This window comes from Dicentrarchus labrax, unplaced genomic scaffold, assembly GCF_905237075.1.
Source record: "Dicentrarchus labrax unplaced genomic scaffold, dlabrax2021, whole genome shotgun sequence".
NCBI classification, from domain to species: domain Eukaryota; kingdom Metazoa; phylum Chordata; class Actinopteri; family Moronidae; genus Dicentrarchus; species Dicentrarchus labrax.
In genome coordinates, this window is record NW_026136712.1 from 14,814,381 (window position 1) to 14,841,355 (window position 26,975).

Below are 26,975 nucleotides of genomic sequence, written 5' to 3' on the forward strand. Positions count from 1 at the left end.
AAGAAATTATATATTTTTTATTTTATATACAATCCTATGTTACTTGTTGTGAGCATTATCATATTCTCTAACACACGTCGTCAGAGAGAGTGTATGTTGATGATTCTAATTATTAACACAGTTTTAGAAAACACTCTCTGGTGTTGAAAAGGGCGGGTCAAAAATAACCGGTGAACTTTCCCAACAGCTGCTGTCCAAATTATAGTATGTGGCAGCTTGATGCACATTGATTTATGACTTAATATAAATAATACCTTTTCCGAATGTGACATGACTCCAACATGACTGCAAAAAATCTAAGTAACATCAGTGATATTTGGTGCAGTAAATGCCACAGAGGAAAAATGGCTGTTGTTGTCGGAAATAAGCAGTATACTCCTGAGAATTGCAGTTTGCCTGGAGACGAGCCTGCAGGGTCTCTACAGCCACTCACACTTCCTGATTCACTCCACAACCCGACATCAACACACCGAGCTCTAATCTGTGCTGCTCGGTGAACTTCAGAACACACAGCGTGGAGTATACAGGCTCCTGCAGGTTTCTATTGGGAATCCAAACATGAAAAAAATAAAAAAAAATCTATTTTGAACATGTAAAAAGAAAAAGTCAGACAGAGGTAGTGGTTTGTAAGTGCATGATTAGATTTTAAAAAATAGTTTGCAACGCTATGTCCATCAGCTGGATGTAATGAGTCCAGAACATACCTGCTGTGATGATAAAACGTGTGTTGGTTATTTCTTAAAAACTACATTTCTGTGCACATGACAGCAGAGGAAATGTAGAAAAGTGGAGTGAGGCCGTGAAAGCAGTGAGTCACATAATTCTGCAGAGAAGGCCTGACGAGTGTTGTAGGTATGACTTGGAGAGAAATGGAACCATGTTTATACAACCACTGTTTATACAATTGTGAAATTGGTGGTGAGCAGCCTTCTTCTGTTTTGATGAAAAATTCATGACACCAACCCAGCAATTGTACAAATAAGGGCATATTAACCAAGTATGTTTAAAGTCTGAACTGAGTCTTGTGTAAAAACACTTCTCCATCCTCCCACTGACAAAATATCGAACCCAACCGCGTGGATGGATACATGAAGGTTCTCTCTCAGTCCACTTGACTTTTATAAACAAAGCCGGGAACTTGAGCCAAATGGTTATCCTATATCCCTTCAACATTGAGAGGATGACATTTTTCAAAGTGGCTTCAAGCTGTAAGACAGTAGCTTGATATTTGGCTTCTGACCATTAGCCATATTGCCGAGAAATTTAAAAAATAATAGAGGTTAAAGCACTTAGAAACTGGATCCTCCCTTAAACCCTTGGCAGCTACACACAAGTGCTCAGCTGGTGTTTTATGTTGTATAGGTTGCACTGTAACTACCCGCCGCCTGAAACCTGATCCTGTTTGTTTGACATCGGTCACAGTATATAGTGAGTGATCTGATCTACCAGCGCTGGCGCCGCCCTCACTGAGCTGTGAAAACAATGCGGCTATGCGTCAACATTTTGGGTCACGTCTGTTGGAAAATCATCAATCCAATGCACTCCTCCTTATAAATAAGAAACTTATTCTACTACAGTTTGCACCATTATTCAGCTATTAAAATACACACAATTCAAACATGCAGCGTAGATACCCAAATCCCACAGTGGCTAAGCCATGATTTAAGCCATCCTGGAAGCAGCCCAACCACTCTCACAGTGAGGCGTAAAGAGCTTAGGATGGGAGGGGATGGATGTGTCTCCCTCTATAGCCTCTCGCTGTCTGTCTAAGCTGAAATATGAGGTTGAAATTCACTTGCTTCTGAGTCTGGAAAACAAGACAAGGAAGCTGATAAGTAAGGAAAACAGAAAAAAAATAAATTAGCTGTTTTTGTCTGGAAAAAAATAACTTCTGTCAATCGATGTGGGAAAAGGAGTTTGATTGGAGTACAAGCGATGACTCACCTCTTTGGCAGCTCTCCAGAGAGGAGGGGTTCTCACAGAGAGAAACTCTGCCTTGCGCTAACAATGGAAATTTCTATCATGTGTTCAAATGTAAATCATGTTCTGTGTCTGGGAAGCTGGACACTGCAACTGCAGCAGCCGCATTATTTCTAAGGGTGGGGGAGATGCAGGATACATGACATGTGAAGTCAGCAGCAGGAACATCTACGGTGAGCCGTGGTGGAGAAGGTTCTGAGAAATTAATGCATAAGATTGGGTTCATATTCTGCAATTGGACACTATTTGGTTGCAATTAAGAATGAAGAATGGGAGCTGAACCTAAAATGAACTTTTAAGTTATAACCCTTTCGTGTGACCAGTTTGCAACAACATCTATTAACCTCCAAACATTCATTTTCTCTAAGTGGCCGTGTTAATTAATTAAACTGAACTTGCCAAAAGGAAAACCTGTTTGATGTAAAGTGCCAGCTGCAAAAATAAAGAGTTACCTCATTTATGTCTGCCTTTCCTGGGTGAGGGAAGGGAAGATTGTGATGAGTTTTGAAGACTATGTGAGCTCTAATACAGCAGCGGTGGCCGGGTCATTGTGTAGCTAATGATTGTTAATGAACTGAATGTGGAGAGCCAAATTCGTGATGGTTGAGAATTTCTTATCATAATGCTGCTCATGAATTGGATTTTTGGGGACGGGTAAGAATGTTATCGCAACCCTCTTCTCCACAGTCGCTCTGAATATGATGCTACTCCACAAAACTAATTATACTCCATCAGTTGTTTGCGCCAAATGAGATCCTGCTGTAAATGTGGCTGCCAAACATAGAGAAGTTCCAAATTAGAAAAGCCTTCTCTCTCTCTCTGCCCCTTGGGGGATGGTAATTATCACACCTGATACTTGCTGCTGTCCAAAACTACTGCCGTGATTGCTGCAAGAGTTTGGCCCCACGAGTGCAGAGACTGTTAAGGATCAAGGATCAACTCTCAATCTGTAGACTGTGCGGGCACAGATGGCCACAGGTCAAGACAACCTCAAATAAATGTGTCAAAGCAACACTCAGATTGGTCTGCGTGTTGCGCCGAGGGCAAATATTAATTACGTTATACATCTAGACAGACTCCAGACAGCCCCATCCTTGCCTTAAAGTTAAGAAAGCTGTATGAATATACTGCATACACACTGGCTATATAAGCCATTTCTTAAAAGGTGCATTTCCTGCTGCATCAAAACACTGACTCCAGCAGTTTACAGTAAACAAGGCCCTCTTGTGATTTTTACAGATTATTCAGTTCATAAAAAGTGATGAGAAAAATGGGAAGAAAATACAAACGAGTGGCTTATTATGCACCAGGGTCCATGTAAATAAGTTAGACTCTACAGCCGTGCTAGCAGCTTTGTGAGGCTGTACTTAGGGCACAGCGGTGCTTTGAGCTACATGCTACAGTCTAACAGGGTCACAATGACAATGCTAACATGCCTATATTCAGCAGGTACAATGATTACCACATTCACCATAGGTGTTTAGTGATTTGCTTATTTGCAACAATGTCGTTAGTTTTGCAAGCAGTATTTCAAATATTAAAATATTTTGATCTGAGATGCCACAAAATGAAAAGTCAATATTCTCTTCCTGACGGTGGGCATCAGTGTTTGTACTGACTGACTGACTAACATTACCATCCTAGATCCATGTCGCTGGCGTGGTTAAAACACCGAAGGGTTTAACTAGACTGTTTGCACAATAAATGGTTTATTGTTTAGATTATCTTTTATTGCAGTGGTTGCATTAGATTCTGACCAGTTTCGAGTTTTTGAATAATCAAAACAAACACAGATAAAGTTTTTTTTAAAATATTAAAACCCTAAAAAACTGGTATTATACATAATTTATATATATCTTCTTATCAAGTCATTTTGTGTTCAAATCTTCAGTTTTCTGAATAATACAATTTTTCAGCTAATTAAAATTAACTTGTTTTCTTGAAATTTCTTGAAACAAGTTGAATTCTGCTGGAAAGGAATTGAGATATTCTTTGTGCACTTGCAGAAAGAAAGTTTTCAGGACTCAATTATAGGCAGAACTGACTTACTAATTTGTTCGTTGTTTTGACTAGGGACAAAAAAAATTTAAAAAAATAACTTTAGTCTCACATGGCATTGTTTCCTTCTCGAAGGCCCTGACAAAACAGGCCTGGCAGCTGCTGTCACCCGAAAATAGCGGCAGACTTAGAGGCGGGCAGAGAGCCGAGTGACGCTCCCACATTGTTCACTCTGTTGCACTGGGCGCGGTGAAAGTCACATACGATCCCCTTGGCACCAGAGTCCACAGGTGGCAAACAACCTCCTGTCTCTGCAACAAGGCCACAGGGCATGTTAGTAAAATACCCGTTACGTATAACAAGACTGACATCTAATCTGAAACCAAGAGTCAAGCGGGAATGTCAAGAAAAGGGCACATACAGTAAATGCTGTTTGAGTCCTTTCACACTGAGCTGAGCACTGTGGACAATGTGTGATAATAATGCAGCACTAAGCTGAATTCTCAGTCGTGTAAAGGACAAGTGCTTCCATCACTTCCGAATGGACATTTCTGCTGCTGCAGTCGCCTTTGACAGAAGAGAGCAAGATCCCACAAAAGTGTTTAGTGTTTCTCTCTCTCTCTCTCTCTCTCTCACTCTCTCACTATCTCTCTCTCTCTCGCTCTCTCGCTCTCTCTCTCTTTCCCTTTTTTCACTCTCATCAGACAAAAAGCTTTTCCATGTAGTGGTACAATTGCTCACCGAGCCTCTCAAAGGTGAAGGAGGAGGTGAGTTTGTCTGCCTGATGAAAATGCCCTTCTGGCCCACCTATAATTTCGCTCTGCGCTCCTCCTCCTCCCCCCCCACAAAACGGCTGCTCCTGGGTGACATCAAATCTAGATGACAGCGGTCAAGACAAAAGATGACTCCTTGAGCCTGTCATCCAATAGGAATTCCTCCACATGTTGACCCCGGTAATCCTAGACAACCCTGAATCTGCAGCACTTTTTGTTTGACAGCTGCTGGTTATGAGTCCTTGGACACCTTTTGCACCTGTATGCCACTACATCCCTGATCTTTCTCTGTTTTGTGTGGAGTCTCGATGCAATGAATCGTAAAAATAGGAATTAGGACGCACTCTTTCCTCTCAATTTGAAATTGCATGAATTTTCTTTTCATAAAAATGTTGACTGCCAAATACTGGAATTTCGAAGTAGCCTAACTTATCTTATCCTACAATAACAATATATGACATACCCAGCTAAGAAATGCAGTGACTATGTTAGAATCCTGTCAATAAAAAGAGTTAAAACTGAGCAAAAACAGCCTACAGTTGATCATCAATGCTAAACAGTTGGAGACAATTCATCCATGTCTGACTTTAACATAATTGACTCTGTTCTACCTGTGACTGCACTTGGGGTTAGGGGGCAAAGACAGCAAAGGGAATAGTGCCAGAGGGCAGCTCTGTGCTTCCATTAATAGAAAACCTTTCTCTGGCCAGAATAATAGCTTTGCGACATCCCAGCCCCCCTGTGGACCGCTAGATCTGAGCGCACGTGGGCTAAATGTCACTCAGCAGGGTCCCATCATTTAAGGGAAATCACATTTTCCCCCAGAATACACTAACCTCAGCCTCGCTCCATCACACACTCCCCATCTTACAATTTCTTGACGATTACATTCTCGAGGGAAGTGCGACTGAACAGGAAATAGATGCATGACATTACAGGAGACCCGCTGGGTTTCTTGGCACAGGTACAAGCTGCAGCCACCTGTTTAGCCCCCAAAGCGAGTTTTGTTTGTTTTGACGCGAGCAAACAGTAATGTGATGACATTTTTGATGAATAGGAAGGGTGGTCCTGTATGATGCAAAAGTGACTGGGGGGGAGGGGAAATGCAATAATGCATAAACTGACAGATGGGATCCTTCCGTGTCCCCAATCTGGGGGAAACTGTGTCCTTACATGCAGCATGCTGCTCATCTGAAATTAGAGAATAAACACAAGGGCCTCGTCTTTTTTATTGTATTTGAGTGCATGAGGAGTGGAGCACTGATATCCAGCAGATAAACCTTTACAGATTGAAAGGTCATCAGGAAGTGTCCTCCCTGCTAATCAAATAGCCCTGAAGGCGAGGTTTGATCTTTTACAATCTGCTGAGATGTGAGCCGGCCAGCCGGGAAAATGAACATCAGGCCTCTGGGCCTTCCACGGGGCAGCCTGCACCTGTTTATCACTCAACATCCACAGTCAAAGGTAAACAGCTCGGTGTGCAGTGCCCTGTGTAACATGAGACATTTGGTTGAAATGTGTCATGCTGCAGTTGTTGAGGTTAATACCTCAACTTTCAGTTTGAAATGCCAGATTATAAGAAGTCAGAGAAAAAATATAACCCTTCAGATAAGAAGCTACGTGATGGTAAGATCTGATAAGTCAGACAACTCACGTCTTGCACTTTAAACATTAACCAGCTTCTTAACCTTTGTCACATGTCGTATCCTGTGTTTGTAGAGCAAATTGGACAGAAACATTCAACAGAGGTGATTTATAAGTTTATATTTTGGTTTGGGCCTTTTGAGTTTTTTCATCACATAGTCAGTTGGTTTGTACATTTTGTGTTCCTGATTTTATATGTTGGTTTGCTTATTTATATTATTATATGACATTATCCTTTTCTTTTCTCCCTTCTGTAACACACATTTTAACAACTACTTTCAACTAAAAAAAGGTATAAAAGTAATTGATCCTGGAGAGACATCACCCACTGTCTGTTTGACTGATCCATAAACATACATCAAAATTGCAAAATGCTGCAGGCATCCTGCAGCTGAGAATCCTTTTTGCATAATCCAGGTTGCAGCTATCTTTAAGGGTTTAGATTTATTATGTCTTTGACTTCATCACCATCTGCACATAAACATTTGAGCAGGTCTAATTGGTAAAAGTAATTAGAAGACACACATTTCAATTTGCTTCACGTGCATCAAATGTATCACCAAAAAATTTCTGGAATTTTCTTCCTCGGTAAGGAGAGGACACGCAATCGGTTCACCCTCCACTGATCTTCATTAATGAAGGCTGCACGTATAAAAGAGGTAAAGATTATTATCCTGGTGTGAAAAGCAGTTTCAGAGCAAATAGGCTGCTTGCAAGAACTAAATTTTTGCAGAAAACAACAACAACGTGGGTGAAGATGTGGGAATAGCAGCTCACCCCTACTCAACAAACACACACACAGCCACAGTAGAAGCATAAAATAAAAACACACACACAAAACACTCATTTAAGCCTTCCCATGCTCTTACTCCTCGGTAAAACTACCTCTCAGATGGCCTGGAAATAGGCTTTAATGTGCCCCCCCCCCGAAACAGGCTGACATAGAAAACACACATCTGCCGTGTTTAGGTAAGCTGCAGTTGCCATGGATACAGACGAGCACTCGCTCAACAGTTGTGTGTCGGGCCATCATTGAGACAGGGCACTTGAGCTGCGCACACAAACACACGCACACGCACACGCACACGCACACACACACACACACACACACACACACACGCGCGTACGTGTAAGTTGATGTGAGCGTTGGTGGTTCAAACAAGGAAACGCAGGATGGCAGTCGAACTGATGTCACGCCTCTGTTAGCAATATGTTGCTGTCAGCATTAACTGTCACTAGCGTCTGTGCTCAGGACGAATTAATAGAAGACGCCGTGGGGACAACCTGAGTTCAGCCTGAGTCATCAGAGCTTCATATGACATTTGGAAGAAGGTGAAGAAAATGTGCTGTTTTTAGCCCAAACTGAGAGCAAAAAAAGGGGTTTTTATTCAGTTCCTGGTATTAATCACCTTCCTTGCAGAAGCTTACGGCTACGCACATCATCTCAAAACAACAACAAATGTTTCACTTCGCTGGGTTTCAAATGGCAACATCCTCCAAAAGCAGCAACATACACACATTATTCTTTATGCACATTCTTTGACTAATATAAATGTATCTTTTTATCCTTCCAACCTAGTCCCTGGCTTTTTTCCCCCTCCGGTTTTTGTCCCACAAACATGAGCTAAGTGGTTCGTTAATATTCCACATCAAACCATAATGTTCGAGTGTGGCTGCCCACCCAGCATCCATGATTAACAACCTCCACACACACACACACACACACACACACACACACACACACACACACACACACACACTAAGCCAACTGGAGAGGCTGCACCACATTTAGGGGGGTGGGTGAAAGCGGGATCAGCCCCGAGCACTGCGGCAAGCCTTGGCATGGTGCTCCCACTCATGCCATTTTATTTCATCACTCCTGAGTCCTGCTCTTGCGTTGCCAAGTACTTATAGCCAAATCATCAAACACTCTCGCAAAATAAAAATCAAAAAGAAAACAAAGTATAGCAAAACGCCCTCACGCCAGGTGAGACAGGTTACTCATCCTTCATTTAAATCTCGCTGTACAATACAAGATAACATGTGGTGGAAGAGACATGTGTTCTCCATGTGACACTGTCAACAGACACACCAGGTGCCATGGCAACCCCTTCAGCTGACCAAATGCAATTGGTAAACTGTACATGTCTCTCCCTCCCTCCCTCCCTCCCTCCCTCCTTCCTTCTGGGTCTGTTTCTCTCTGCTGTCTGAGGGCATTATGGGGTGGTATGACCTTAATACAGTCTTTAATCTCCTCTTTGTTGTCCTGGCTTTGTTTTGATGTATCTGCCTCCCCGTCTGAGAGATCAGCTAACAAGATATGCACTTGCAAACTGGTATATTTAGCGTCGGTCAAGCACAGATAAATTTAAGAAACATGCAAGCGTGGCCGATTTGTGGTTTGTCAGGAGCGACCTCCTCCTAAGCAAGGTTCCTGGCTCGTCCTATAATAACAAATATTTTTCACAAGGCTCATTCACAAACAAATATACGATGAGGGAGTTCAGCCCGAGTGTCTAGCTGTCATGAGGAAGTTTGGGGGTGATCATGATCGACTGTCACGCTTCATCTCACTGACGTCTTAACCGACAGCCTGCTACGTGTAGGCTAAAGTAGCTCGAGATGTCAATCACAGATTAAACGAAGGATGATGACTGAGTGTGAACTCACCAGGACTCTTCCTGTCAGTGTCTGAGCGGATATCATGACTCCAGCCCAGTCTTTTACCGAGGTCATCCAGCCCACCTCGCTGGCCGCCGGATCGTCCTTATCAGTTCGCTTGATGCCATCACCTGTCGTGATCCGATGGACCTCCTCAAAGAAAGTAGAAGCAGAAGGTAAGATAGTGGAAAAGGACACTTGACCAAAGTATAACAGTCAATCATTGCTAACACATTATAAAACAGCCCACAACTTACAGAATTATTTTGTTGCTTGAATCAGGTATTAGTAAAATAATAATGGTGTAACACTGATATTCTGCAGAACTTGTAAATTAATACAAAAATGCAATGAGCAATGTGCATTTGTTTTTATTTTACTGTAGTGAATCCAAAGACCATAAACTGGTTGGATAAATTGCCTTTGTAGTGGGCTTTAACCTGTTAAGTCCCCTATAAGTAAATTGCTGTACTCCATAAATGAATGACAATTCCCGCATTATTCCAAGATCTGACATTCCCACCCCAATGCTTAACGATTTCGATGTTCTTTAATAACAAACATTTTAAGAGATTTCCCAGAAGCCCCTTTCATTACCTTTGTGTTCACCGGCTGTTTTGGTAGCATATCATAACTGTGAAATATGTTACACCATAATTACTTTATAGGCTCTGCAGCGTACCAGTGTTTCCACTAGTACTGTACCCTGTAGATACACAGTTTTTACAAAATAAAAGTTATTTTCCCATAGTCTTGTTTTTCTTCCACCTACTTACATTTAAGTACCAATAGAAACTGGTAAGTTTTTTATTAGTACCTGATTCAAACAGTAAAATTACACTGTAAATGATGTCATTTGTCTTATTATAAAGTATTACCAAATTATTAATTTAGAAACACTCAATAACACAATATGAAAAATTAACATAAAAAGTCAGTTGCGACATTATCACTAAGATAGAATAGCCTAGCCCTTGTACATCAATCAATAGACACTACATAACAGCGTTTTCGCTTTTATGGATGGTTCCCAGAAAAAACCTTCTAACACAGTAAAATATGTGTTGTGCACTTCCACTACAATAAAAGTTTGTTAAAAGATAAATGTTTATATATTTTTTTCTCTTTCTCAACATATTTGTGTCCAGGTAGCATTCAGGCCTCAGCATGGAGACCAATAAAGACAGAGGGCGCCAATAGGTTTTCTGTAGTGTAATGTGTGTAAGTGCATATCTATCAATAGCTTTGAGTAAACCAGAAACAAAGCAGCTGCTAATAACACTCTCACTGTTTTGGCTCATGCTTCCCAAATGCACAAAGAGTAGCTTCTTCTGTCAGTATGTATCATCGCTAGTAAGTGAAATATTGTTGCACACATCAGAGAGACAAGGTCTATTGGCAGAAATTAATATAATATTGAAAGGTTTGTTTTCAGTAGTGTATCAACCTGAAAATAAGAATCATTGTTTTTTTTAACTATAGAGTGAGTTCTATCTACCGAGGGAGCGGGTCCACTTCTGTGGAGGCTGCTATGTTGAACCGCCATGTTTCTACAGTAGCCCAGAATGGACAAACCAAACACTGGCTATAGGTAGATAGGGACTTCAGCGCTTTACTTTCACACTTGGAAGCTGAGCTGTATTCAGTTGGTTGCAATCTTAAACTTTACTGCTAGATACCACTTACTCCTACACACTGCTATCAGCCACAGTTCCTTGATTAGCAAGGAGCAAGTAGTTACTAGCCTCATGACTTGAGAGCAGAAGTTAAAATGCTCTTGGCCACTACTGGGGGTGTGTTTAAAAATCTTTGGATCTATAAATATATTCATATTTAACGTTATATCTGCAATAATCAAAGATTCCCTATTAAACCTGCATGATTGTAATTGATTTTTTTGGCTACTTCCCCACTTCAAAAATAAACAATGCATCATTCTTTATATAGTGACCATGCTCAAGGCCTCCTAAATAACCCCACGCACATGTATGCACACTTGCATACAGTAAACATACAGAGTGAGAGCAGCAAAGAGACTCCAGGAGTGTATCCATGGCAGCCACTGAGCTCCTGGTGTTTCTGCTCCACTGAGTGGGCTGCCTGCCTGCCTGCCTGCCTGCCTGTCTCCCTGCCTGTCTGTCTGTCCGTCTGTCTGTCTGTCTGCAGGGACTGGCATGATTCACAGAGCAGGAAATCGAGACAGGATGCAGAGGTTAGCCGTGTTCCCTGATGAAACACCCCACAGCCCCAAGACTAACACGACTTGGACTCTTTACCCTGTGACATCCTACTCCTCCTCTACCTTAATGGTGTCACACATCACTCTCCCTGAGGCCTTTTCTCCTGCAGCTCTGCTCTTCACGTGGGATTAGTTGATGTAATTTACATAGCTAGAGAAGAGGAAAAAGAACTGTTCAAAGCTGAAAGCTGTACGAGTTTATATAGTTCCCATTAACATGTGTGCCACGCATACACTACTAAGGCAGTCTTTTTTTGCGGTGTTAATATCCAAGATCTCAACAAGCCACATTCTCCAGATGCAGAATGGGCTATTGTGTGTCCCTGGAACAGGGCATCAGCTTTAAAGAACTCCTGGCATGCAACCGTGCAACATGTGTCGTGCTTCCACTCCACCATCAATCTTTGTAAAGCCGGAGGGAGTGCAGCGCCCCTAAAATACGAATGAATATGGTCTGCAACATACAGCAGTTGGGTATACAGTGATTAGATACTATGACAAGTTTGCCAGAAGTCTTGTTTAGTGGGAAAGTGGGAAAATAAATTAAATCCTTTACTTAAGTTAATAACAATATACTTTTGTCATTTGCAAAAAAATCTCACGAAAAGACAAAAACTGTCAGTGTATCAGTGCCGACATCAGTACTTTGCGACTTCCCTCCAGCTTTCAGTCCCAGGCACATTGTTTCCTACTGAAAACGTAAATTTGTACAAACAACTTACAAATATTGCTTCACTTTTTAAAAAGGGTAAATTTCCTAGATCAGCTGAGCTCTGTAGTTTTTAGCACATGTTATTCAAGTAGGAGTAAATGGTATTTGCATTTGGGGACTATTTGTAGCTGCAGATTTGGTGGGCTATCAGTATCAAGTAGTATCAAGAAAAGAATAATACCATAAAATAAAAAAAAAGGGTGCTGCATTTCAAACTGTACTAAAACATTGTAATAAGTAAAAGTTGCTAAAATGCCTTCAACATGATTATGTATATTTTCTGAAGTATTGAAGATAGACCTCATTAGCATTGTTGAGAGAAACACTAACACAACCAACATTTCACAACAGCAGATGAGTGTGTCAACACCCCGCTATGCACAATTGTTAGGGTTTCACCAGACTCTATTATACTAATTAGTATAACAACAATATACTAAACAAAAAACATAACAATCTTGATTAGCTCAACATATGTGCCATCAGATAAATGTGATGGATTTCCCGAAATATAGTACAGACAAAATAGAAAAAGTCAACTTCAAACTGCAGGACATTGCTTATGTAAAATTATTCTTATTTTTGGTTTCACCATGGTATTCCATAATGGTGCCCACCCACACGCCACACATTTCAACTTTCTCCATTATTATCACTAAATAGCTGGCTGCACTAAGAAATTCAATCATGTTCAGAGCCATTAATCAGAGACAAGCAGACCACCAGCAGACCATGTTACACTTCCTACAGCCTGTCCAGAACCCAGGCAGCACTAACCTGATAACACAGTATAATAACATGTCCAGTTCACTTAGTAGCTAATGCAGTCAATGAGAAATGGTATGGGAAATTCTGTGAAAATTTAGAAATGACAGGCAACAGGTATAATGTTTTTCCATTATTTATTTGTGAACTACACTCAGTGAAGTTTTAATTTGGGTAGAGTGCAGCGTGTTTTGCTGTAATAAAGTGGGTAAACAGGCAGCAGTCATTTTACACTTTAAACCAAACCACTGAGACTTTCCAAGGTTACATCATTTATTTTTTTGGGGAAAAGATCTTATCAGACTGGTCTTGAAACAGAGCCTCTGGGGGAATTTAAGTTTAATCTGACTTTTGACTTAAGGAGATCAGGGTGAGTGGATCAGACCATAGGTTTTGGACTAAAAGGGAAAAGAACATACTGTTTGCAGCCTGTTGAATGAGTGTTAAACTGTTAAAGAGCTTAGGCCTAAAGTGTCACTGCAGTTTTCTGACAGTAACAGCCAGGAAGAAGCTGTGTAACCATCAAACGAGCACTTTGGTTAAAACATTATGACCCCTTGACAGTCCCTACAATATACGGATATCATACCATGAAAGCTACAACATATATAGCGACTACTAATGAATGAAAAGTTGGATATAGTCACAAAATAAATACTGATACGGACTATAATGAAATATCATAAGTCACTAGGGATATTACATAAATATTATACAAGCTCTATAATGATACTGAGTGAAGTACTGCTGAAGGGGTTTTATTTCTTATTTATGAATGTTGATATGCAGTCCTGCTGACTAATAATGCATCCTCTGCTGCCTTCATGAAATATAGCAGGCATAATCAATAACAAATTGAAAGTTGGTTATATTGGCTTGGTATATTTATGGCCATGGAATTCAAATTGGCTAAATACTGTAAGCCACTTAATGAAATGAGACACTAATACGGCTTAGCAGACGCATTTTGTTATTCACAGATGATGGAGGTAAAGTTTCTAAATATTTGTCTGAAGGCTGATGGATCTCAGAGTTTTTCGAGGATGTTTTGAGTCCAAAACATTGTTGCATCATTTGAGAAATTCTTGTATTAGGTTCACATTTCCATTACTGATCTGACTAAAATGTCTTTGTCTGATCTAGCAAATTAATTAGACTAAGTTCACACTGCAAGCCTTAGCGTTCAATTCTGATTTATTGCTCAGATCAGATTTTTTTTTTTTGGTTTTGCTGTTAAGATTATTGGTTAAATGTGGCTCGTATCAGATTCCAATATGAACAGGTCACGGTCCTGAAGTGAACCACACAACAAATTTGGATCTAGAGTGACGTAAATGTCATATGAATTCTGATCACACTGAGGTCACACTGCAAAAAAAAATGTATTTAAAGACCTGTATTTGATTTGAACCACATATGAAAGTGGCTCATATCAGTTCCAGTGATTTATGCAGTTGGAACGGTCATGAAAGAATCAGATCTGAGTCACATATGAACAAAAAAATATGATTTGGCTCACTTGTGCCTGCAGTGTGACACGAGACATGATTATTAATGTCTTCATTTAAAGGGTTATTCCACTGAGTGAATGCATAAAGGTCACGGAGAGTACTACTGAAATACTAACTGAAATATTACTATTTTCTTCTGTGGCTATGGAGGGAATATGTGTTAAAATAGTCGCCTGTTACATTTGCAATTTACAACAACAACCAAAGAGAACGATGACACCTGGCTTCAGTCGATCTCGTAACTAACAATGCTTTATAGAATTTGACAGCAAGTAAATATTTCTGACCAATCATACTGCATGATTGAAACTCTTCATAATTAATTTAGTAGCTCAGTATCATGTTTGTTTTTAGAGCTCATTGTTCTGTGTGTGTTCCTGGTGTCCTCTCATTGGCTGTTTTTTCCCAGGTGAGAGCCAATAGCTTCAAAAACAAATTGCAGTAATGCCACAATGCATAAGAGTGTCCTGTTTGACTAACGCAACTCTACAAAACACTTGACCTGATGTATTTATCCTTTTTTAATGAATGAAGTGACAAAGGCTGTGTTGAGGGATGTGATAGCCATTAAGTACACTTAATTGGCACCACGCTGTAATCCTCAAGCACTTTAATGGCCAAATCTAAAAGTGTATGCTGGAAAACACATTGGCCAGGATATTTTTAATGCCAGTAAAGGCAGAGTTCAAAGATTAACAATTTGTGATTCATGACATGCCTCTGTCCAATTATTTTCTTAAAAGGGTCAGGTGGGTGATTTCATCTTAAGGTCACATGCAGGAAGATATCTTCAGTGTGAAGATGGTGAGTTGTGTTTTGACATTTAAATCTTGAATTTCTTCCCGCATGAAAAAAAAACGTTTCTTTAATCATAAAGCGTGTTGTTGACGTGATGTTTACTTCTGTAAAAGTTGTAGTTTTAGTTAGCTACACATCAAGAGGCTTGAACGCAGGACTTTTAATTAAATGAAAATAGACGGGATACATTTTTAATAGCGGCAAAAAAGTACATGTACTCATTACACCCACTCAGGCAGCACATCTCCTCTTTGTCACTTTGATCAATAGTCTGAGCCTCCAAATTTAGGTTTCGCTAAATCTAGTCCTCCTGACACCAGAGGTCATTGATCACCACTGTTAGCCTATTCTCAGGATCCACCATGATCATTCTTCAGAGGGCGAGTACATTAAACTAGAATAGAACATGTGGCTCATGACACAATTTCTACAAAAGTGAATAAATTATTTAAAAACATATTCATATAAATCACATGAATAAATCAAGACACTCTCAGAGGAGGAAAAACTTCCTGAAATATCCGCGTCTCATAGCTGATCTATGGCCCCTCACCCGTGCGAAGACAGCCTCTGTATCACATATGGCACTTGGCCCCATGTCCTCCCAATCAATGAATCACTGAATGAACTGACACAATTATTTGGTTAATATCAAAGAGCAGAGACAGAAAGGGTCCAAATTCAACTCGCGAGTGAGGACATGAACTAAAATTAGAGGCTTACGACCAGTAATAAAATGGGATTTTCCTTACAAAACTGTCAACAAGTAACATATAACATGTATACATACTGCAGATAAACATTTTCTACTAAACTGCAACACCATCAAGTGCATCTTTTGTCTTTCTGACTGACAAAAAGCAGCCGGGCTCTGGCATCGTTGAGATGTTTAACATTTGTGTTAATCTGAGACCTGTTGGATCCCAGATGGTGCAGTGACGGCCAAGCTGCAGCATGCTGCTTATATTATGCAATGTTGAGTAGCTTATACTTGCCCAACTAATTACACAGCCAATTAAAAAGACATTACAAGGAATATATGTGATTTCTTTACAAAGGAGGCCGTCGAGCTAAATTGCAGAGACTATTTTAAAATGATTGAGGGTCTAGATGTTAAATAAATGATGCTGCCTTCAAGTGCTTCTTCTAAGTTCACATTGAAGTACATCATGGCGTGATGTGTTCAAGCGCTCCTGGCAATAGATAAAATGAAACAGACACAAACCCAATCATGCCTTTTTTCCCCCCAGTTTGTGTTTCAGAAATGGTGAACGAAAATAGTAAAAACAGTTTATGATAGCTGATGTAGTTGATGTTGTGCAGCATTAATATTCACTGTGCCTGACTTATTGGCATTTTGTGTGAGTGTGTGTGTCAGTGTGTGTGTGTGTGTGTGTGTGTGTGTGTGTGTGAGTGAGAGAGAGACACAACAGCAAAAGTACCACTCAGCTATTCCAACTTTCTGACTCGTAATTACCACCGTTCGATCATGAGCACTCATCTCATAATTACAATATTTCAGACGGCACTTTAAAGCACCATGAGAGTGACTCTCCATCTGAATCCTCCAATCACCCTCCCCAGCCCCCCAACCCACACCCACCCCATGCACCTGACACATCTAAGGACACTGAGTCACTGCCAGAAGATGCACATGGCACTCTGACTACATAACCTGCCTTTTTAGATTCCACATAAAGATTGTACACACAACCAAATACATGCTCAGACATAACAAGATAACATTGTGTATAAACACAAATTATTAATAAGAATAAGCAAATTAAGTTATTTTATTAGAAATCAAGTTAATAGATGAAACAAATATTAATTTAAAAAGGGAAACTATTACTTACAGTAGGCACAGCTTTGGGCTAAATGCTAAGATCCACATGCTAATAATCTTTACCATGTTAGTTTAGCATGCAAGCATAATAACATTCGCTAATTAGCAGTAAAAACAAACAAAGTACAGCTGAGGCTGATGGGATTTTGCAGGTCATAAACCAATATTCGACAAATTAATTGTTAACCTAATTAAGTGTAATTAAATGTTGACCTAATGCCCTTTATGAAACGGGAGGCGGTCACCAAAGTCTTTAGAATTTATCATCTTGAATATTTAATCAATCAATCCAAATGTGATAGACATTTCACTCATAAGCACAAAAGGTAAACCTCACTGTGGTGCTTGAGGAAAAGTCAAGGGATCATCATATTTATTACAATTCTGCCTGTGGGGAACATGAATGTTTGTACCAAAATTCACGGCAATCCACCATCCAATAGTTTGGATCAAAGTGGTCGACATCGCCATCCCTAGAACCTCGCTGCAGGAATACGGGGTGGACTCTTTCAGTACACAACACATTGGCCAATGCCACATTTACTTTAGAGCAGCCGCTGTCCACTGTTGGATACTGTATGCAGTGTCACACAGACAAACACATTCCTTCAATGAAACTTGCTAACTGTGAGACAGAAAAATGACTGAGAATCTGCCAATCTTTCCATTGTGAGTGCAGTGCCATTTACAATGAATACCATGTCTTTCCTCCTCTCAGACAGATAATAGCCTTCATTCATCAGAACCCCACAAACGACAAGTTTCATCGATTACCATCTGACTGGGAAGGCAGAGCCACAGAGATGTAGGCTCAGTGGCTCAGTCTCAGAGTGCTGTCAGAACAGAGGAGAACAGGGCAGCGAACGCCCCGCAGAGGGGAAAACAAACTGAAAATCAGAAAAGGAGGAAACGGATTATCAACTCCCATCTATGAACAATACACTGAAAGCTCCATGTTTGGGCTGCTAATGACATGCACAGACTGGGAGGGGGTGGGGAGGTGTTCCTCCAACACAACCTGCCACATCTCACAGCCTAGACAACTGCATAACAGAGAGAGATTTACTCTTATAATGAAATCCTTTGCTTGCTAGTTGCTTAGCAACAAAAACACTGATTCATATGGCACATACCGTATGCGCCTGACACTGCATTTCTGACACTTTGGAGGAAGGTTGATTCTTGGATGAGAAAAAGAAGGGTGAGAAAAAAAAAGACAGGGCTGGAGCTATGAAATGAATGCCAGGAGAGCAAAAAAGGCGGAAAGGGGAAGATTGAAAGTGAAAGGATGACCCGTCTGTGGCTGACTCCCACAGAGTAGCACAACAGGTTGGTGGAGCTCACCAGCTTCACTTGGCAAAATGTGAAGAAAAACACAAAATCTGACTGCGCTCTTATATTCACACATGAACAGTAGACTCTGAAAGGAACAACCTCATCCTGATCTTATTTTCACAGATGTATTTCTGTTGCATTTCTGTACATCTATAAATAAAACCCGAATGCAAGCTGATGGATCCTTTTTAAGTATTGTGGAGCTGAAACGCTCAGCCAACTGACAGATCTTTGTGTTTATCAAGCAGAAATATTCCAAACACTTACTGGTTCTTGCATCTCAAATGTTAATATTTGTATAGCTTAACTTGTATATATTTGGGGTTTTCAATTGTTGCAATCTGAGGACTTTAGGCTCTGGAAATTTCAGGAGATTTTAAGGACTAAAGCGATTATCTAAATAGCCAAAAAATATACCAGCAGATTAATCACTGATCAAAGTAATCAGTAATCATTAGTTGCAGTCTTAATTGTAACCAGCTTCACCCAAAAGCATGGAAATGATTCAGAAGTCTCCCTTCAAAAGGTCAGTACCACCCTGCTTGCCATTCCTCCTCTTCCACCCTGCCTGTCTGAGAGATGAATGCACATACATTAGGTAGAAAGATAAACTGCACCATCTCTGGCACCTGGCGTGTGGGGAAGGATACAAACTTTCAGATGTAGTTAAACAGAGCCTGTCATTGCTCCGTACAACAGAAACGCAGCAAGATTTTTTATTTTTTTCCCAACGCAGGATTGCGGCCGGGCCTCGTGCAGATGGTGTCGTAACAATTGCAAAGCAGGAAATCTAGTGGCAGTCTGCCTTAAATGTTATGAAAATGATTTCTGAGGATTACACTGTGGCATGAGTGTTAACCGCCACACAGACCATACAGATACACACCACTGCTAAGAGAATGTCTGTTGGACATCCAACAATGTACGACTCATGTGGCAGCAGCTGACTGTGTGTCCTGAACGGCCGAAACTATTCCTGACTTTTGGAAACGTGTCAAACAAATGGTGCTGCACGGTTCACTGGAGGGTTTTAAAGCAGCAATAGTAATGACCTCAGACTATGTTGAAGAGAACATAAATTATGGGGGAACTATGCTGGGGATGAGATTTTTTGGACAGCTACTAGGCAACCATTTTCGACGTACCATTTACTGTTTGTTTTAAATGGGAAGAATCTGGCCCTCTTAACCTTTTTAAATCTTAAAGTTGCTAATAATTTCGGCTTCTGTCTATGCCTTCAAATATTAAAGGGGTGGGTTCATGTTTGTGATGGTCACAGCATTAAAAATTACTTTGAAAAGATTCAACAGCAACATCTCTTTATAGGAATTATCCAGAATAACGTGGATGTTGTTTCTAGAGAGGCAAGTTGCTGCTTATTTTTAAAAAATATATATGTTTTCACAGTTTCGGTAGCACAAATTCCATTCATCTCGACTGAATTTGGGTGGAGGCAGAAAGCTATCTCAAAACCTGAGCAAATAAAACCAAAATGATCTGCATGACTAGATACCACCATTAGGATTAAGTTTTTTTTTTTTTTTTTGTCATTTGGGGTGAAACAACCCTTCCAGTTGCTTGTATTAAATCTTAATCTGCTATGATGCATGTTATGCAAAGAGGGCTGATTATAAATTCAACTAAAAAGACATTTCACATATTCACATATCAACTAATACTTATGGAAGAAATTCTGTTTATAATCAGTGTAACCTGCTTGTGTGTTGGTCCACCAACAAGTGTCAGCTGCACTTACAACTTAAAAACAGCTCAAACGCACCATAATTCACCAGTGTGTGGTCAAAAAGTGAAGCTGTATTAGTAGAATTACATTTCTTTGTTATTGTATGTGACATTAAGCCAAGAGAAAAGAGAAGCAGAGTTAATGATTCACTGTGCTCTCTGCGGATGGGGCCTTAATACAGATTTAATTAGGAGCCCATTTCATAAATCAAACTGGACACATTGTTGTCACGCACTGGCTGTTATACTAACCCCCCCCCCGTAATAAATAAATAAGTATTTTTAATTGAAGTGTGGTGATTGGTGAAATGACCGGACGTACCTTCTTTTTGGCGTTACAGTGGCAGCACACAGTCCACAGGTATTTGAGAGTTCTCCACAGGAGGATTATGAAGAGACCCCCAAAGAAAGTGACCATGGAGGAGGCGAGGAAAGCCCACCACATCCGCTGGCCGTTGCTGTCACAGGGCACATCTGGTGAAAACGGGATGATCACATTCATCTTGGATATGTGGATGGACGGGTCCGGATTGAATTTCTCCCTGTTTTTCGACATTATCGGCTTCTGGTCACCCTGCCAGCCCAGCACCACCACCGCCACCCCCCAACTCCCCGAGAAACAATCAACTAAACTGGGATTCAGGCGCTTTGGGGAGCTCCAGCCAGCGCCCCCTGATGCCCCAGCGGCTCAGCCATGTTAAGTCAGCCACCTCCCGCTCCTCTGCCTTCTCATCTGGCTTCACTAAGCAAAAGGGACGTAAAAAGTTGAGTCGCCGGCAGACACGCACAATAATAAAAACTTCCTTTTTTTTTTTTTTAAATCAAGAGATCAGTCGTGCGCCTTCACCATCCGCGTTCATGGCTGGGATTGCGCGTCATCCTTTGATCTGTGCGTAAAAATCACATTTTCTCGCGAACTCCTCAAAAAAAAAAAACCCTCACGATTTCCCCGGAGAGTCCCGATGGATAAAACTATAGAATTATTATGGTGGAGAGGCGTGTTGCCCTCACCAGTCGAGGGATTCACTCACTGCTCCACCTCGTTCAACAGCGCAGCTTCCAGCAGGTCCGCTACTTCGGCTCCGCAGCGCGCACTGTTGAATGCGCTCCCCGCGTTAAAGGCTCGCAGTTAATCGATATCCTTTAAGGGAGACGTCGTTCAATAAAAAAAAAAAAATTCTTGAATCGGAGAGTAGATTTAGTAATTGTCGCTCTCCGGGTTCCGGCGGCCGCCTGTCACATCCATTTGTTGGGAGATGGCAGATTTACAGGTAGCGGGGGAGGAGCCATCAATAGCAGACGTCGATGCTTATCTGGATGTCTGGTTATTTATAGTGACCGCTTCATCAATTTTTGATGATTGTAACTTTGTGGTTACAGCCATCTTACTTTGAAACTATTAGTTATGCGGAGACACTTTCAGTCTTATAACGAATGAAATCCTAAAATCCTACTTTAAACTCCTTTTTTCTTCTCATATTAGTTTCATTAAATTATATTATAGAGTAAAGTTCGGCTTTTTCTGTTTGTTCTGAGATGATTAACATTATATTCGGAAACTAGAAGAAGAAAAAGACACAATGATTTATTTTTGTTTTGTTATTGTTTTCCTAACCTGTCCGTGCGCACAAAGGGTTTAAAAACACAAATCTTCCTGAAAGAATGAACTTAATATTTTTTATTGTAAGAGCTGCTGCTGATGAAGTATTAATTTTAAAATGGTCGCCAATGTCAAACTATATGGACTTTAAAGTTGTTAAACAAGTTAAGGAATAGTATCTTTCTAGAACAGGCAGCAATGATGATGTGGCATGAGAACAGTGGTGTTTACTCCCCCTGGTGGATAAAAACTGTATTGATCGTTGAGGTGCAACTTGTGACTTGACAAATATCAGCCTGCTTTATGAATCATCTTGCATAAAAAAAAAAAAAGAAGCAATATATGTATATCTAAGCTGAGGATGGATCAGATGAGTAAACACCTATATTTTAATGTAAAACACAGACAACTTGCATTCCATTAACAGTACTTTGTTTTTAATATTTTATAGAAATATTAACCTTCATTAGGAGAAAACCTGACCTGTAAGTGTTTCGTCCAACTTGAACATGAAATGTTGACAACGTGATCTACTGAAAATCCAAGAGGTGCGTGTGTGAATGTGTTCAGTTGACGGTCGACCGTGAACCAGAAAAATAAAATATCCCTTCTTAAAATTCCACTTGACAAAGAGGAACAAGTATTGGCAATACCAGTAGAACACACAAACTGGGACGAACTGGTGAAACACACCTGCTGTATGATTTATAATAGAAGTTGTAGTGTTAATAAATCCAAGAATGGATTGTGAGATTAGCAAATATTTCTTAGCTTGGCACAGTATTATTTTTGAGGAGTGAAATGATGTCAAACAGAGAAAAAAAAACAAAGACTGCAACAGAACATGAAGGTAGGAAGCAAACCTGCCCCAATTTCTCCTCTATAAATAAGAACATTAATCGGAAAATATCATCCTTCCTATTGACTAGACAACTACATTTGTGTAACAAAAGGTTCATAACCAACGTCTTTGTTTTGATTAGATAAATTAAATGGCAGGAAAAATACGTATAAATATAGAGAAGGGAACACGGTGGTCCACTCTATCTTCACTTCAAGAATAAAGTCTTCACTTTGCATCGACTTCCTGTGGTCCGACATGTTCGTGGGACAAAGTGGGATTAAAGGAGTGCTACTAGATATAAGGGAAAATAAAACATTCAAGTATTAAATACTAGTGTAAACAAAATCTATCTGCAGTACAGTACATCACTATTGTAGTGGGAATATTACATGATCATCGTCATCAGTGCTGATATTGCTATATGTGAGAAAGCAGTGGAGTTAACCATGATGTCTGTTAGATGTACCGATGCACTGTGTGTCCCACTATAAAAATCACATCCCCTCGAATGTTTCCGAGTGACGTGTGGTGAGAGGTGACGTTTCTACGGTGCTCCATCTGGGATCCACAGTACTTTACTCTGTTCCTGCTCCACGATGGTCATCATCTGAGTGCAAATGTAGGAGACACTGCCTCCTTGGACAACGCCTGCAACACAGTGAGGGTGGGGAGGAATATTTACATGAGGAGTGTTAACCATTTATGTTAGATTTGGCTGAAACTTTGCTTCTTGTATATAAACACCTAAAGCTGCAACATAATCTGTCATTTTTTAATTAAAACGATTCATATTATATATCATTCAAAATGTTAGAAAATAGTGCAATGAATACCTTTTTCAGATTATTTCCTCAATTAACATTGCTCATGATGGACAGTTTTAAAAAGAAGGATCAAAATCGATGCTTCCTTGTCGAAACCTGGTGCTTCCATTACCCACAATGCAGCTCATTCGCCAACAGTTCAGTCTGAGATTTGGGTGCGTGGTCCCCAACCCACATATATTGACTTTACTATGACATAAGATAAAGAAAAGCAGCTCATCCTAACAACTGAGAAGCTGAAAAGGGGAAATATTTGGTGTTTTTGCTTGAAAAATGGGATTTTAATTTTACAATTTTAATTCCCAATTATCAGAAAAGTAGCCACTAAATATTTGTCTATTAATTGACTCAGAAGGGTTACGGTTAATTATTTCAGCTCTAAACTCAAAGATTTTTTTCTTGATAAAACAAAACGGAAAAAAGCTTGAAATCCTTGATGATCAACTTTGTGTCAACCATCTTCCTTAGGAGCTATAAATAACACCAATGTTCTCATGGACAAACAGTGTCAAACTGTGCGGCCAAATAATTTTAGTCCTGGACTTTAGAGATTAAAACTGCAGGGGTGTGATCAGCTCCACTTGATCCTGTCTACCGCCACATACTCAGATTTATAACTGCTGATAATTACAGTTCTCATCGACGCAGCTCGTGTGCAGAAGTTGGCTGGCCACCTCTCCCTGTTAGAAGGGATCAGCAGCGGTATGTGTTCATTTCCAAAAGCCCTTCCCCATAAATCGCCTCCTTTTATAGAGTCATTAATCAGTGGGACAGTTGGGTGTCTCACACTGGCTGCTGCTCCAGATACCAAAACTTTAACTCTACATACTCTGCTCCAAAAACCTCAGATGACCTCCAGTCCTGTTAGAGACTCTCAGTGGATAAACTAGATCATATTAAAATATAACATTTGTAAGTGGGTTTGCTCTATGGTTCTCTCGTCTCATTTCTCTATTCTAGTTTCTTTTTTGTTAAAATAAACTCTTGCTGTATAGCAGACTCTGGTGGTTCAACCTAATACAACTTGAGCCTGACTGATATCCATATTTATTTTTGGTTTTGAGATTTGTGATTGTGAAATTCAACTAGACTGCATCTGTCTCACAATTGTGCCGAAAATGATGCCAGGATTCAATACATTATATTGGCCAAATAAATCTGTGGGGAGGTGAAGCATCGAGAAGGAAAGTGAGCAGCAAGGACAGTTTTCAGTTTTATTCCCAGACAACCAAATTCTGTGCGTAGAATGGCTCACAAGGCTCCAACAGAAAGGTTGGCATCGAAGTTTCTATCGTGTCATGCCGAAAGACAAATGAGAAAGATAATACTGTTCAGTGTGGTACCATGATCATCTAATCTGATATACTCTCCAAAGATATACAATGTTGTGTAGTCTGATCCAGCATTACTTGAGAATAATCAGTACACTGCGATCAGCAGACTGAGGACAGATCGCAGTGGGGTGCCTGGATTATTCCGAGGAAGTGGGACATTGAGACATTGTTGCTTTGTTTTTCCAATTGTACATTTTAAAAGCTTTGACCACCACAAAACACCTGACAACAGCTGCATGCAGAGTCCTACAGTTTGAGTCTTGAGTCCTAAGCAAGTCATGATGCACTCTTCACCAAATGTAATACCATTTTAACAACAGAGTAATAATATGTGCTCTTTTTCAGTTTCATACATTTATAATGGGGGGTCTACAAATAGGTGATTTGATGCGGTGGGATTAGTTTATACAAAGAGGATCTGGGAAATTAAGTGCCGACTTGGAATGAATATCGTTAATGTTAGTTGATTCTGGAAACAAACTGATTTGACCTTTTTATTTTTGGGCTTAGGGAGAGGTATCGAATATTTTCAAGTCAAGTCGAGTCCAAGTGAAGTCATGAGTTATTGGTGTTGTCAAGTCGAGTCTAAAGTAATAAAATTAATGATTTAGGTCCACACCTCCGTCTGCATGCATAAATACCACTAGCACTACCTTACCACTAGTAATCAGAAAATATGTATTTTGTGATTTATGTGAACTAATTAATTGGTCTGAGGTGACATAAGGGTTAAAAAGATTTTTATTGTGGTCTTCAGCCCTGAAATGTTTCATTTAATCATGTACTCAGTAGTAGCCCATTCAGTACATTTACACGGTGCCCTGCAGATGTCTCTATAAGCTCAAAACACTTCATAGTTATTACTATAATTCCTGTATCTACACTATCTTTAGTACATCACAGAGAAAATAAGCCTTTTCCACCAACCTGTGAAGAAGCGGCTGTACTCCTGCTCTATTTTCTGTGCCGCCTCATACTGCTCCTTGGAATGTTTCTGTGAGAGTTTATCCCGCAGGTACAAAGGGTCCTTCTGCTCTCTGAAGAGACAACATCAGCACCTGTCAGCAGCCTTGAAAATCTCACTTCACACACAGAGATTTATAACATGTTGCAACACCACGGTGTGCAAGCAGTCAGGTTTGTCAAAACCAGTTATCCATTTGTTCTTCAGATCAGATTTTTGAGATTATTTTTTATACAGTGTATATCATGAAGTATTTAAAAAAATAAAAGTAAATTTTCTGGAAATTGTATTGAGAACAACAAGATAGGAATGTCTGTTTTTGGGGTGATCCAGTGAAATAAATACCAGGACTTAATCATAGTTAAGCAAAAATCCTGTAAATTCATTAAGAAATCCTTCTCATTAAGCTGCCAACAATCGACTAAACAATTATGGGAATTAAAGTAAAATTGTAATACATATAATAAAGCAAACTCTCTAATTTCTATCACCTAACCTACACTGAGTCTAACAGCTACAGAGCATTCATGAGATGTCTCCTACTGCAAACCCTTCCAGCCCACTGGTTCACTCCATATCTGCACACAGTCTTAAGAACGAGTCATGTGACAACTTGGTCCTCAGTCTACCTCTACTGGGAGCCCCTGACCTAACCTAGAATCACACTCCCATCTCTCCCTGGCACTCAGTATGCAGTCAACATATTGGTCTGCTGATGCCTCCCAGAGGATAAAAAAAAAAAAAAAAAAAACATATAAAAGCTTGAGCTTCTGTGAGTCCCTGCAGCAGGCAGGCAGTGGGAGGTGTGTGTTTGTGTTTGTGTGCTTTGTGTGTACACAGCGGCTGTGGCGGGTGGGGTCAGTGAATCTTTTAGCCACCCACGCCACAAAGCAGAGCCACAGGCCCCCGCGAGCTCTCCCTGGACAGCTGGCACTCAGCTGATGACAGTGGAGGCTTAGCAGGAATCAATCTCCACCATGTTTGCCTGCTGCACCACTCCATAGATTTGTGGGTGTGGGTGTACAGCCGAGAAAGCCTGTTTCTGCCAGACCTGAGTGTGTCTTTATTTTGTTGTGTGTGTTTGTTTGTGTGTGTGTGTGTGTGTGTGTGTATGCACGTGCATAAAGTACCATGCTGAGGGTTCAGCAGATTTAATCTTCCCATGCTATTACAAATGAAAAAGCAGAGGGATCTTTGAAATATCACAATCATCCTATCAAAAACCCGGCAGGTGGTGGGAGAGAGCAGGCTGTGGTTTCTGAACTAATGACACTGAGATCAAATCAGTTTGATCAATTAGTTTTTGTTGTGTCTGCAGGATGAATATGATTATGAAAGCAGTAAGACTTCTGCAGATGTCAATTTCCTGAGTGTCTGTCTCGTTAGGGAGAAGATTAAGAGAGA

General features: G+C 40.3%; 2 protein-coding genes across 18 annotated transcripts in view; both read right to left on the reverse strand.

Moving 5' to 3' along the window:
- The window catches only part of LOC127372961 (calcium-activated potassium channel subunit alpha-1), an 83,412-nt gene extending 62,132 nt beyond the window's left edge, over positions 1–21,280 (reverse strand). For 8 of the 16 annotated variants that reach the window (XM_051416928.1, XM_051416924.1, XM_051416923.1 and 5 more), the window contains exons 1-2: positions 20,328–21,279; positions 9,066–9,209 (exon numbers count right to left, since the gene is read on the reverse strand). In XM_051416928.1, the coding sequence (XP_051272888.1) occupies positions 9,066–9,209; positions 20,328–20,561 (378 nt within the window). In that variant the 5' untranslated portion in view covers positions 20,562–21,279. Of the gene's footprint in view, positions 1–9,065; positions 9,210–20,327 lie in introns of all 16 variants that reach the window. The other 8 variants (XM_051416927.1, XM_051416932.1, XM_051416930.1 and 5 more) reach the window with 3 other exon arrangements.
- A 740-nt stretch (positions 21,281–22,020) lies between these two features.
- LOC127372959 (disks large homolog 5) overlaps positions 22,021–26,975 on the reverse strand; it is a 31,796-nt gene continuing 26,841 nt past the window's right edge. For both annotated transcript variants that reach the window (XM_051416914.1, XM_051416913.1), the window contains exons 32-33: positions 25,535–25,644; positions 22,021–23,097 (exon numbers count right to left, since the gene is read on the reverse strand). In XM_051416914.1, the coding sequence (XP_051272874.1) occupies positions 22,994–23,097; positions 25,535–25,644 (214 nt within the window). In that variant the 3' untranslated portion in view covers positions 22,021–22,993. The remainder of the gene's footprint in view (positions 23,098–25,534; positions 25,645–26,975) is intronic.